The 15042-nt window shown below is 42.2% G+C and overlaps 1 protein-coding gene across 3 annotated transcripts in view; it reads left to right on the top strand.

The window, feature by feature from the left end:
* The window catches only part of LOC126336813 (long-chain-fatty-acid--CoA ligase 4), a 249793-nt gene that overhangs the window by 94939 nt on the left and 139812 nt on the right, over positions 1-15042 (top strand). For all 3 annotated transcript variants that reach the window (XM_050000864.1, XM_050000869.1, XM_050000865.1), the window contains exon 2: positions 3637-3726. In XM_050000864.1, the coding sequence (XP_049856821.1) occupies position 3726 (1 nt within the window). In that variant the 5' untranslated portion in view covers positions 3637-3725. The remainder of the gene's footprint in view (positions 1-3636; positions 3727-15042) is intronic.

Raw genomic sequence — 15042 nt, forward strand, 5'->3', positions numbered from 1 at the left:
CTCTACGTTCAGATATCTTGAGCTGCTGCTCATCAACACTCGCTAGCGTCCATGCTTCGCATCCTTATGTTACAACTGTTCTGATCATGACCTTACATAGTTGCAGTTTCCGCCGCCTATTTAATAACCTAGAGACCAACAATTTCTTAAACGTGTGGGAGCATCTATTACCACTTAGAATGCGCAGTTTTTTCAGTTGACATGGAATTTGTGCTGTTAATATTAGAGCCCAAATAGTCAAAGTTCTGCACATGTTGCCAGCATATAGTGAACAAATCTCAAAACTGAACTGTACACACTGGCCCTCTTCTATTTTCTTCAAACTTACAGGATTTGAAGGTCAGTGCCTGGACAGCAGTTTCCGAAAACAGTAGGAAGAATTTCTGCAAGATTGGTAATCATACTTGGTGGTCGATTTAGTTCAGAAATACTTTTCTTCTGCCCTAATGAGAGGACTGTTACATAAGTAAACGCCGGAAAAAGGAGGCACGCATATATAGACTGTATTCTCTTTTTAAACAGTTGACGAATGGTTTGACGTAAGTCTTATTACGTATGCCTTTATGTGTGAGAACAACTTGAGCGTAATACACTGATATATGTAGGTGCATATATTCTAGCGAAGCTTACAGAGATTGTACAAGCAGCCGGAGTCAGTCTTTGTACTTTGATCTGCCGCGGACAACAGTACAGAGTCCGAAAGACTAATCTCTCGGTTGTGAGCTACAAACAGAGAGAAAAAGTCACAGATAATGTTCAGACCTTTATTCATCTCTGTGAAAAAAGTAACGGATTTCATCTTGTTTGTGAGGCAGTACGTTGCTTTGACGCTAATATCGTTGAGTGTTGGACAGAGAAGAGAATGTGATAGCAGAAAACGATTATTTGCAGTCTTTCTCTGAAGGGTAACGTGATCCGGCACGGAACATCGTCTGCGTGCTTTCGGCAATCACAGTATCGCCAGATGGCTAACTGGAAAGGGAAGATTTTGTTTCAAATGTCCCTTGGACGTGGAGGTTATCAGTAGAGGCTCGGTCAGGGGCACACTGGACTCCCATTCGGGAAGACGGTGGTTCATATCCCGGTTCGTCCATTCAAATTTAGATTTTCCGTTATTTCACGAAATCGTTTGAGGTAAATGCCGGGATGGTTCCTTTAAAGGGCAAGGCCGATTTCCTTCCACATCTTTCCACCAATCCGAGCTTGTGGTCCGTCTCTAATGATCTCATTGTCCATGGAACGTTAAGCACTGGCCTTCATTTCTTCGGACTGCAGAAAGGATAGAGGAGGAACTTGACGAAGACGTTTTCAAACGCACTCTCCTGGCATTTGCCTTAATTGACTTGTGGAAATAACGGAAAATCTAAATCTCTGTGGCTGGAAGGAAATCTGAACTGCAATCTTCACGAGTACGAGTTCATTGTGTTAACCAGCGCATAACTTCGCTAGGTGACAGCTAACGGAATATCTAACTTGAAAGAGAAAATCTTTGGGGATACCCGATCCGATCGATAACGAGACAGTCACCGCTGGTCATTTATTTCGTTGGTTAAATGAATGTTTTGAAAATGCCACACGGGAGCCATACACCACACCACCACACGGAATGACGAACGTGGCGTGTGCGGAAGGAATTTATGAACTGAGCCTTTGCGCCTACATTAATGATTTCGCAAGTACTCTGATGACGTAATTTTTCAAGTAGAACATGCCTTCTCCGTTCCGATAGCAAGGTTGGAGTGAATATTATTTAATGTTGCCCTCTTTCTATCTACCTGTCAACTAGAGATTAATGTTAAGAATACCTTACGATGTGCCGTCTTAGCCACCTTATAATATACTACCTGAGTAGCCGGAATCGCCCGGGTATGTATTTATTCCAATCTTCTAGAAGCCCATCCCCTCACCCCCCTCCCCCCTTCTGACCCTCTCCTCTCTTCACACATACTATGCTTTTCCCCATTCTCTCTGTGTATCTGCCCCTCCCTCCTGTTTGTTCAATAGCCCCCCCCCCCCCCTGCCGTCCTCTCTTTGTTCGCCACTTCCTCGTCCCTCTCTGTCCATCACCACGTGATCATTCCCACCCCTGCAGGACGCTGGTGGATCACATCCCCACAGTATTTCTTTCCTGACAGCAACTAACATGTGTAGCAAGTTTGGTTGAAATCGATCCAGAAGTTTAGGGAGTCGCTTGCTTCCCGCAGCTTTGCCCGGCTTAGCACAAGTCACATATGTTTCATCTATATGTATCATATTTTACGTATATTTGTTCACATATTTTACCTGTATCTCTAGCGAATTTCACCCTGCGCTTCGCTTTCATGCAGCTCAGTGTTTACCTGCTGAACTACGTGTCGTACAACGTGATATTTTTGCTGGCAGCGGTATATGTGAATATTGTTTGCAAAACGTGTTGCGAATAGAATTAGTAGTAAAGAAGTAATAAATTAAAATGTCTAGCCTGATACGATAGTTTTACTGCATGAACAGCGAAAATTGAGTAAGCGATAAACTGTTTCCTTTTCATAATTTTATGGGGGTGTCAGCGAGAAAAAGTCTCTCACAGGCTTGAAACCGTGAGTAAAATTTGTCGCAGGTTACTAAGTGCTCTCATTCTCGCATACTGGATGAATATAATCTGGTTATCTGCGCGTCGCGAGCTACACTACCCCCTCCCATCCCCCACCCCCATCTCCCTGATGAAAGGGGGGGGGGGGAGAGGGGATATGATTTGCAGTAATGATTATTAGGATTCAGGAATCAAACTCAGAAACGGTAATTGAAAATCAAGCAATACAGAAAATAACTGTAGTTATTCAAAATGTTAACATGTCCAAGCAGGCCAAAATAATTTGAAAAAATTTTTCTAGATTGCAGATTATGTTATTGTACTTCTTGACCATAAATACTTTATCCAAGAACACGATACCTTATCAAACTTCGAATTTTTTTTTCCGCTGAAGCAGTGCAGGAAAGTTCACAACTGTTGTGAGAAGCATTCACTGTTAGTTTAGTTGAGATGATTAATTTCGAGGAAAATACAGTCACGCTATATAACTTTTCATGTTGGTATACTGTATAGAGATTAACACCCCTTCGGGTCAGAAGTAATAGAAAAGGAGTGCTGATTGGTAGTGAATAAGGATAGGGAAGAAAACCTTTTGCCCAAGTCGTGTATGGATACTGCAGAAAATCAAACGCCGGGTGACTGGACGGGAATTTTAATACTGATCATCCAGTGTAAGAATCCCACGTGATGTCCGCTTCCAGCACCTCTTAATATGCATATATGTTAGCTTGTCATAGTTAGCGCGTATTTCATTGACTGTCTTTGGATGTGAATCGCCGGCGGGAGTGACCGAGTGGTTCTAGGCGCTACATTCTGGAAACGCGCGAACGCTGCGGTCCCAGGTTCGAATCCTGCCTGGGGCATGGATGTGTGTGATGTCCTTAGGTTAGTTAGGTTTAAGTAGTTCTGAGTTCTAAGGGACTGATGACCTGAGAAGTTAAGTCCCATAGTGCTCTGAGCCATTTGAACCATTTTTTTTATGTGAATCGTTCTAGTTTATCTTTAGCGCATTATCATTCAATACGAGTGAAATATAGCTCGTTCTAATGTGGGCTGGTATGTTACAGGTTTCCTGCACCATTGAAGTGTATCCCTCCAGAAGTGAGACGGGTTTATATTTATTAAGAAACTGAAGGCACTGGAAAATACTTCAAAAAGTGAGTATTGTCATTTGTTGAACTTAAATTTTATTATATACTCATAGATTTGATTTTGTGTCTTGATAGTAATTCTCTTAAGGAAAAATTTGCTGTCAACCCTCACTGTGACTAGGTGCAAATAGTGTAGTTACGTGTACTGGAAAGTTCAGATGTAAAAGTTAGTACGTTGCCCGAAAAATATCGCCCAGAATGTATAGTTTAGCACTTCAAAAACAACTGCAGACTGGAAGAAGACACAAAGGGTAGTAGCAATATTTCCCAATACAACTCCATTTTCCTTTTTAGAAGTAATGCTCACCATACACAGTACATCTCTTTTCCTCGAAGCCGCTTATGAAAACATTTTCCTCCTAGATTCTGTTAGGTTACCACCCTGATCTTAAGATGTCGGGTGGAGTTCGCATTATTTTACCCGATTCTTCAATTGTTCTTCCGTGACAAAATTACATATAAGAGCGCGCACCCAGAAAGTAAGTTTCCTGGTTGTGTTCCCTTTAAACTAGCCGTATTTAGCCAGGAAAACTGCGCATGCGCAAAGGATCTATGACGTGACAGTCAAATGCCGGCCGGACAGATCGCGCCTGATGCCAGTACCCGCGTCAGCAGTGCCCCGATTTGGCGTCTGTTATTCGTTCTCCCACCACTTGCGGGGTTCGGCAAGTGATAATGTTCCTTAATGCACCCGTCGAAATTCATCATCAGCTCTGTCATGTCTACGAGCAGAACATCATGAGCAAACAGACGGTGCGTCGTTGGCGTAGGCTTTTATTCCGAAGCTCATCAAGGTGTCCATGATGAAGGGCGCAGCAGGCGATCGTCCCTCTTCAATGATCACTTGATTTAGCTATTGCGGCAGCGCATCCTGGAGAACCGTCGCTTCACGCTTGCGGAGCACAGCAGCCATTTCCCTCAGATATCGCGACCTTTTTGCACGAAATTGTCACTAAGCTGTTCAAGAAATTGTGTGCCAGGTAGGTACAGAACATCGTGACACTCGAGCACAAAATGAAACGCTTCGGATCATCCACTAACATTTCTGCAGCGATATCGCGATGACGTCGTTGAGTTCCCCGACAGGATCATCAAGGGCTGTGAGACGTGGATTTCTCGTTTGACCCCGGAAACCGAGCAGCCGTCAATGCATTGGCGTCACAGTGGATCTCCGGTCAAGACTAGGATCAGAGGCCCGCATCTCGTGGTCGTGCGGTAGCGTTCTCGCTTCCCACGCCCGGGTTCTCGGGTTCGATTCCCGGCGGGGTCAGGGATTTTCTCTGCCTCGTGATGGCTGGGTGTTGTGTGATGTCCTTAGGTTAGTTAGGTTTAAATACTTCTAAGTTCTAGGGGACTGATGACCATAGATGTTTAGTCCCATAGTGCTCAGAGCCATTTGAACCATTTGAACTAGGTTCAGACACGATATCGGGACATTTGCCTTTAGCGGGCAAGTGCTCTACCAACTGAGCTACCCAAGCCCCGTCCTCACAGCTTCACTTCTGCCAGTACCTCGTCTCATACCTTCCAAACTCAGATGGTAGAGCACTTGCCCTCAAAGGTAAAGGTTCCGAGTTCGAATCTCGGTCCGGCACACAGTTTTAATCTATCAGGAAGTTTCATATCAGCACACACTCCGCTGCAGAGTGAAAATCTCATTCTGGAAACATCCCCCGCCTGTGGCTAAGCCATGTCTCCGCAGTATCCTTTCTTTCAGGAGTTCTGCAAGGTTAGCAGGGGAGCTTCTGTAAAGTATCCGCGAAAGGCAAAGGTCCCGAGTTCGAGTCTCGGTCCGGCACAGTTTTAATCTGCCAGGAAGTTTCATATCAGCTCACACTCCGCTGCAGAGTGAAAATCTCATTCTGGAAACATCCCCCGGCTGTGGCTAAGCCATGTCTCCGCAGTATCCTTTCTTTCAAGAGTGCTAGTTCTGCAAGGTTCGCAGGAGAGCTTCTGTAAAGTATGGAAGGTAGGAGACGAGGTACTGGCAGAAATGAAGCTATGAGGACGGGGCGTGAGTCGTGCTTGGGTAGCTCAGTTGGTAGAGCGCTTGCCTGCGAAAGCCAAAGGTCCCGAGTTCGAGTCTCGGTCCGGCACACAGATTTATTATGCCAGGAAGTTTCATATCAGCGCACACTCCGCTGCAGAGTGAAACTCTCATTCTAGGTTCGGACAGACTGTGTCGATGACGAAAGTGATGTGCACGGTATTCTGGGACAGCAAGGGCATTCTGCTCAGTGACTTCCTGCCCAGAGCTGGAACAATGAACGCTGGCCGTTTCTGTGAAACAGTGCGGGAACTTCAAGGTGCCATTCAGAACAAGAGATGTGGAATGCTTACTGCTGGTGTTGTGCTGCTCCACGACAATAATCGTCCCCATATGGCTCGGCACACAGCAACTGTTTTGCAGAAGTCCGGCTGGGATCTTTTTAATCATCCAGCATACAGTCCCATTCACAGGTGGACTTCTGCGACACAGGAATACAGAAGTTGATTCCGCGATATGACAAGTCTTCCGTTGTATTTGTATTAAAAAAAAATAAATGCGGGAACTTTCTTTCTGGATGCACCTCAGAAGAATCAGGAGTACTCTGAGGAAATCACGAGATATTCGAAGCTTAATTCAGTTAACATTTCGATGCACACCTTTACGGAATTATCACCCGTCCTGACGCAGGCATTCTTCCGTGTATTACTTCCCTCTGTTGGTTAAAGACTAGCAACGTTTCTTTCTTCTCTTCGTCAGACAAGATTGTCTTACTGCGACGCATCAGCTGAACTCCTTTTCCAGGTTCCAGTTTCTTGCTTGGCGTTTCTATTGTAATGTAACAGCAATAAAGCTGGCTTTCATCAATTGTAACAGTGTTAATAACTCAGTAGTTTGCCGTTAGAAGCTTTTGAGCGATTCCTTCGCTTTTTAGAGAGACAAGACAAGAGATATAAGTGTAATACGTGCAAGAAAAGAACTCCCACACTTTAAAGTGGTCTATGGAATGGTGAACACCCATCTGTCTTTCATTCACTAGTAAAGGTACTGCAGCAAGATATGTTATTTTTCAATGATCGATGAAGAAGGTGTAGGTGAGCGCCCTTCAGGTTTAAATTATCTTTCTCAAATACTCTGTGCCACCTCTAAAAACTGATCCACTGTCAGCCTTTGAGAAAAATAAACAAACACTTCGGCTAGTCGCCATTGATCCTTTGCATCAGTAGTACTGTGGTATGAAAAGTATTTTTCAAATGCTGCAGACAGTTCCTCGACTCAGTGATAAAACAACCAGCTCTTGAGGAGACCTGCACAGCTTAACTTAACGCTACTTGCTTTTATTCCAGTGCAATATCGTCCCATACATTGCGCATAAATACCACGAAGATAAGAGACGAGAAATTAGAGCTTATACGGAGGCATACAGGCATTTATTTTTCCCTCGCTTCGTTTGCGAGTGGAACAGAAAAGGAAATTAACAAGTACTGGTATGGGGTACCCTGCGCCACATACCATACTGTGGCTGCGGAGTATCGATGTAGATGTAGATATCTCTCTCCGATAGTTGTGGCTTAACTGGTGACAACAGTTGGGGCTCTTGACCATTGGATATGCATGGACAGATGTCACCGTACAAATGTAGCAGGTCATCTCTTGTCGATCAGCAACCTGACAATGCAAAACTTATCTACTACTGCTCATACATTCATTGCTCTTCTGCCTTCGTCCGTATAAAATAATGCAGCCCAATAATTTTGCACCTGTGGCGCAATAGCGTCAGATAGAATGAGAACTCATTACCATGCATTAAGAAATTAAAAATACTAACCTTAAGCAGCATAATTCAGGCAGTAAGCAAACAATTTGCTCCTCCTGTAGTGTCTAATAACAGCATGGCTGGTAATTGGAAATAATTGGAAACTCAGCACAGAGTAATATTTGGAATGCAGATGGTGTGTCATTTGGTTTCATAGGCAACTGAAAATATTTTTCGCTCGACCATGTGAACATTATATTTCTAAAGTTGCTGCCACTATGACAGACCATGACAGAGTAGTGATCGCCCACGACTGTTTATTCATTGTGGCCACCGAGAGCTGTAGCGAATCGTTCGCCATAATAGACAGCGACGGTGCATCAGATATTACGTTAGTGAAGGCCAGAGTAGTAAAATTACCATAGGCTACAGTAGAGTATCGTAATCAAGCGAACACTAGAGTAGTTTTCCTAGTAGCTTTGGTCAGTTAAGGTCGTACCCACGTTACCTGTACGTTAGGTGTGTTGCGTACCTGTCGGGCGTTACCTCGTTATGTTCGCTTCCTTTGCGTACGTTATCAGTGTCTTACTAGATTCCCCTGAAAACCGAAAGCAGTGGACCATCTAGAAGCTGAGTGCGGATATAAGGAGAGTCGGTCCTATGGAACATTTTTCTCCTACATCGTTATCCTCCAGTGTGTTGTTAAAAAGTAAACAGTATTTGTAGCACAATTGAAATTTTCAATGTTTAATTCAGATTTTTATGGAAAATTGTTGATTTACAGCGTGAAACAGAAGGATGCTGTAGTAAAAATAATGAAACCGCACGGTTTTATCGCTAGAAAAAGAAATTTCCTCAACAAAAAGGTAAAATAAAAGAAAACCTGCAGAACAAAAATACATCAAAAATCGCTTCAGTACTACTTTTTTGTTTCTCATAAATAACTTTTGCATTTATCAGTAACAGGAAACTCTTGCCTTTGATCATGATGAAGAACGTCCTATTGAGTACAAAATAACGACAGTAATTATATATATAATATTTGTACATCAAAAATAATTGCGTTGGTTTCATGAAAGTGTAGAAGTTTACAGCTAATTGTACCATTTACTATACCGTTTATGTTGTATACCAAAGCTACCGAACCGTAGATTTTGTAGAGCGCAACTCTGCTGAAGGAAAAGGAAGGGGACGTTGTAGATACGTATCAGAGAATCATTACAGCTCCAATTGCTGTAGTCTGCACTTCTTTTGAGCAGGAAATTACTCGGAAAATGTAATTCAGCTTGATGACTGGAGATTTCATTTTGGGATGAATTGATTGGATACATGTTTTGTTAGAATCTGTAACCATAATCATTTGTGTCAGTAATATTTCAAGCAGCAGTATAGTGTGTCTGAAATATAACAGAACGAGTCTTCAGGCAATGATGATGGCCTCCTGATACCATTAAACGTTCTAAAATTACTTTTTTCAGCTAGAACTGAGTTTTCGTTTCGAATCTTTGTGGAATGTGTGTACCTTACCAATGACAGTACGATTTCAGGACACCAATTCGCAAAATTATCCGGTCTAGGTCGTTTGGGGTTCGTTTGAAGAGGATTCTTAAAAAATTCAACGAATTATTTTTAAGATATAGCCTAATCGAAAGCCTTTACGATATGATTCGTCCGCCTATTCTTGTCGATAACAAATATCTTCACAGCCACACTTTTAAAGGTTGCTGTAGATACGGAAATTCTGAAAGCACATTTTCCAGAACGTAGAGAAAACTTTTGACAATGTTGACTGGAATACTCTCTTTGAAATTCAGAAAGTAGCAGAGTGAAAAACAGGGAGCGAAAGACTGTTTAAAACTTGTGCAGAAGCCAGACGGCAGTGACAAAAATCGAGGGACATGAAAAGGAAATGTTATTCTATCTTTACACTGAACAAGCGGTAAAGGAAACCAAAGAAAAATTTGGAGTAGGAATTAGAGTTCTTGGAGAAGAAATAAAAACTTGAGATTTGACGATGACATTGTAAAGGACTTGGAAGAGCAGCTGAACGGAATGGACAGTGCGTTGAAAGCTGGGTATGAAATAAACTTCAACAAAAGCAGAACAAGGTTAATAGAATGTAGTCAATTAAACCAGGTGATTCTGAGAGAACTGAGACACAGTAGTAGATGAGTTTCGCTATTTTGGCAGCAAAATAACTAGTGATGGACGAAGTGGAGGGAATATAAAATCTAGACCAGCAATAGCAAGAAAAGCTTTTCTGAACAAGAGAAATTTGCTAACATTCGATTTGGATTTAAGTGTTGGGAAGTCTTTTCTGAAAGGATTTGTATAGAGTGTAGTCAGGTATGGAAGTGAATCATGGATGATAAGCTGTTGAAAGAAGCAGACAATAGAATCTTTTGAAATGTGGTGCTACAGAAGAATGCTCAAGATTAGATGGGCAGGTCACGTGACTAATGAGGTGGTAATGGCAAGGGGTGACCACGACGTTGGCTCCACAGATTTGCTGCAAACGTTATACACCTTTAGTAGGCCACTAAAACAACATAATGTGCAAATATTCTGGCAATACCGAGAAAATCGCTAGAAAACATTTACGTTTCTATTACGTAACTGATGTGTCTGTGTCAAGGTACCAGCAGTAAGAAGTCGTCGTGGGCAAGCGGTTAGCGTTCGAGCATAGCAAGATAGAATGGAACTAGGCGACGGTTCCAATTCCGCATACTCTGATTTTCGTAATCTGTGTCAATCACATTATTTAATTTATATGAGATTTGAGAGGTAAAATAACAAAACGAACACGTGCATTTTCATGAAGTTTTAGTAAATTTAATACGTTATTTGACTATTTACTATTTGTTATGAAATTTTCAAGGACGACGAACAGGCTTGGAAAGCCCAAATCAAACCTCGATACGTAATGACACTAATGTTATTCACCATTAGTAGTACAGGAAGTCCCAGTGTGCCAGACTACAAGATAATGTACAATTATTCGTCGAATATGTTCTCGACATCACTCTTTGCAGGATGGTATTTGTCATATAGACATCGAAAACATAAGTTGAAACTTCATTTAAATACCCGTGGTTTTTTTATTATATTGACTCTCAGATGTCATCTGTATTTAATAATATCGCCAGTGATGAAAAGAGAATAGGTTTATAATTAAGCCTGAGCAGCAGTCCAACCGTCGCCTCGTACACGTTCGTCTTACATAGCTCGAACGCTAATTACGTGCTCACCAAGAACTCTTAACGTCTGGCAACTACGCACAGATACATAGCCACATAATAGGCGAGTAAAAGTACTCTTGCGATTTTCTCGGAATTGCCACGGTAGTGCACCTTGCTACTTGCACATTATGTTGTTTTAATGGCGTAATAAAAGTGTACAAAGTTTGACGTTAATCTGAGATCCCAACGTCGTGGCCTTCCCTTGTGAGTTGAACTGGGGAGAAAAAAAATTCGTGGCACAACCTGACTAGAAGAAGGGATTGGTTGGTAGGATACAGTCTGAGGCATCAAGGGATCACCAGTTTAGTACTGCTGGAGGGAAGCGTGGAGGTGGGGGTGGGGGGAGGTAAAAATCGTAGAGGGAGACCAAGAAATGAATGCATTTGACAGATTAAGGATATAAATTACTGTAGTTATTCGGAGATGCACAGGATAGACTAGCATGGAGGGCTGCCTAAAACCAGCCTTCGGACTGAAGACCACCTCAACAACAACAAATTTTCTAGAAACCTTCGACGTACAGATTCACCAAAAAAAAAGGGGTGTGTGTAGTTTGTGGTGTCTTGAAAATGAGCCACGCGTCTAATGAGAACGATCTAACGTTTTGTTGGAATTTAATAGCTATTGTCATTTCTTAATAGCGGCAGTCAAACCTTCCGTAAACATGGCTTACAAATACATTAGTACTGAAAGTCTAAATTTCCAACAAGGAAGGTTCACCTCCATTGTCACGTACACGTCAGACAATGGGGTACAACCAAGTTAAATCATGACACCTTTTCTTCATTTTTACCCAGTTCCCGGCAATCTTTCCGGTACGTGTCGCACGAAACGTTTAACCACGTCGTAAGTGCACCATTCCGTTGAAACTAAAAGCTTGTTTTGCATGCCGATGTAATACAACAATCATACAGAAAAATCGTCACCGCTTATTTGAGAGCAATCACTTTTTACAAACTATATTTAGATATCATGTACTGCTTATGAATTATTATATTTTGCATAGTGTATAGTTTATAATGCATCTTCTATACGAGAGGATAAAAAAAATTATGAGGAGTTGCCATTGTTCCCTTGAAAAAAAAAATCGGTGTATTAGATTTCTTCGCGGACTTTTTTCGATTTTTGGTTTAAAATCCTCCCTAAGAATTCTGCCTCTTTATCAGTAGTAACTTCGTTTCGCGGTTTCGTATTCGCCCGCCGTTATCGCAGTTTATTTTTGCACATTTATTTTAGATACCGCCTCTCTATATATATCTTAGCCTGAAAGACTGTTATAGATAGGAATTAATCCACCGACTGGCGTGTGCGTATGAAGCATAGGATCAGCCAGCTGGCTGCGCAATAAAGCGGAGATAGTATACATCTCGTATATTGCAGTTGGGAAATTCCACCTAGCTAAGTGATAAAAAATGTCGAAATCAGTCAGTCGCCTAGTTAAATATCTTGGTGTAGCGATCTGAGTACTGATTTGTTGATCTTAGATTATAATGATTTATCGTTTTAAAAAGAACTTGGTAGATCAGGGCGACGAGCAGTCCACTTTATCATTGCGTTGCCTTATTTTAAGACTCCACGTGTTGGACACCTGGTTATCAGCTGGTGACCAATATGTGACACGAGAACCACCCATGGCAGTCGAGTGACGTTGCACTTGCAGCACTTGGACTTGGGTCTTTGGGTCAGTTGTTTTATCGCTGTGTCTTCATCCTCTGACGTTGCGTCATTGCTTCGCGGTGCTCGTAATGTTTGGCGTGTCCTGGAATGATGTTTGACACAGCCGGAAGTACAGCACCGCCCAACCAATTGACGCTGCAGTTACTATGTAGTCGATTAGCTCATTGCTTTAGTAGCTCTTTTCACTCCACCAGAGTAACCGGTAGAAACTAAGTCAACATTTGAAAAGGTCGAGGGACAACGTGTTCACCATGATAGCTTACAGTTTGCCGATTGACAGCAAACTACCAAAAGTAGACAAACGAGAGAACTACGAATTTTGTAAATGCGATTCATCTGCGACCATAGCTATAGGATGTCAAAAATATCATACTAAGATCGCAGTCTGAAAACAAACAAAAAAATAATTCAGATGGCAAGCTGCTTCCGATGAGCTCGAAATCACACTTCGTTGAAGCATATAAAAAATTTCGACGTCCTCAAACATATGCCAAATGCAAGTCAAGAAAGCATATGTGGCTCTTCATCTACGTGGTTTGAATTTGATGTCGTTGTGAGCTTCTTAATATCTTGATACGTACCTGAAGCAGGAATTAATAGTGTAATCAGCAGAAGTAGTAGTGGTGTGTGTGTGTGTGTGTGTGTGTGTGTGTGTGTGTGTGTGTGTGTGTGTGTGTGAGTGTGTGTGTGTGTGTGTTTTGGTGAAAAAAAATACACAGGGTGATTCAAAAAGAATACCACAACTTTAAAAATGTGTATTTAATGAAAGAAACATAATATAACCTTCTGTTATACATCATTACAAAGAGTATTTAAAAAGGTTTTTTTCACTCAAAATCAAGTTCAGAGATGTTCAATATGGCCCCCTCCAGACACTCGAGCAATATCAACCCGATACTCCAACTCGTTCCACACTCTCTGTAGCATATCAGGCGTAACAGTTTGGATAGCTGCTGTTATTTCTCGTTTCAAATCATCAGTGGTGGCTGGGAGAGGTGGCCGAAACACCATATCCTTAACATACCCCCATAAGAAAAAATCGCAGGGGGTAAGATCAGGGCTTCTTGGAGGCCAGTGATGAAGTGCTCTGTCACGGGCTGCCTGGCGGCCGATCCATCGCCTCGGGTAGTTGACTTCAGGTAGTTACGGACAGATAAGTGCCAATGTGGTGGCGCTCCATCCTGCTGAAATATGAATTGTTGTGCTTCTTGTTCGAGCTGAGGGAACAGCCAATTCTCTAACATCTCCTGATACTGTAGTCCAGTTACAGTAGCACATTCGAAGAAAAAGGGACCAAAAACTTTATTGGCTGAAATGGCACAGAAAACGTTCACCTTAGGCGAGTCACGTTCATACTGAGTTGTTTCCCGCAGATTCTCAGTGCCCCATATACAGACATTGTGACGGTTGACTTTCCCGTTAGTGTGGAAAGTTGCTTCATCACTAAACACAATCTTTGAAACGAAAGATTCATCTGTTTCCATTTGAGCAAGGATAAAATCACAGAAATCGATTCTTTTAATCTTATCAGCTGCAGACAGTGCTTGAACCAATTTCAGACGATAAGGTTTCATAACTAAAACAAATGCTTGCTGGATGCGTGCTACATTTTCATCACTCGTTCTCGGCCGTCCAGAACTTTTCCCTTTGCACAAACACCCATTCTCTGTAAGCTGTTTATACCAACGTTTAATACACCACCTATCAGGAGGTTTAACACCATACTTCGTTCGAAATGCACGCTGAACAACTGTCGTCGATTCACTTCTGCCGTACTCAATAACACAAAAAGCTTTCTGTTGAGCGGTCGCCATCTTAGCATCAACTGACGCTGACACCTAGCGAACAAATGTACAACTAAATGATACTTTACAGCTCCCTTAATTCGCCGACAGATAGTGCTTAGCTCTGCCTTTTGTCGTTGCAGAGTTTTAAATTCCTAAAGTTGTGGTATTCTTTTTTAATCACCCTGTATTCTTACTTCAGCCTTCTCTTACTGAAATCTTTCAGTTGTACCAAAGCAATGCATACTGTTGGTACCGTGAGGCATATTCATGAATATTGAACTTTAATGAGGTGAATTTAAATTTCTCCGCGAATCGCCAGTGGCTAAAGGGTGATCACCACTTTGGCTGTAACTGGTACACCTTCTTTCATATTTGTGTCGGTTTTAGAATTTATCGGACCAGATGCTTGTACGAGATATTCGAAATCGTTTTTCGACTTTTTGGAATAATTTTGAAACGGCATCAGTTCAGTAGTAGTTACATTTTTTGAAGCATTCCGCTTATTTAAAAAAGGCGGCGTCCACACAGCCCTATTTCTCGTGTTCGTCCTGACTTGATTCCCTGCGTGATGTAAACATTTGAGACGCACTTATTTCCACCAACTGGTGTTCGTCCATTTTATGGCAATAGTGAGAGCCCTTGTAATTACTTCTGATCGGGAAGTGTATTGCCGCTAACATAATCGGGCAATATGTGCCGGTAATGTTGTAGTATATCACGTGGCTGCAATTCGTGTGGAAGCAGTCTCGCCGGACAACGTTGCCGGCATATTATATCGTCGGGTATATGCAATTTTTAAGGCCCATGTGGGACGTACCGGTACGTTTAGAACGGTCCGCACACGTGCTTCAGTGCCACCGCGCCTGTACCACCTTC

The sequence above is a fragment of the Schistocerca gregaria genome, chromosome 2 (genome assembly GCF_023897955.1).
Source record: "Schistocerca gregaria isolate iqSchGreg1 chromosome 2, iqSchGreg1.2, whole genome shotgun sequence".
NCBI classification, from domain to species: domain Eukaryota; kingdom Metazoa; phylum Arthropoda; class Insecta; order Orthoptera; family Acrididae; genus Schistocerca; species Schistocerca gregaria.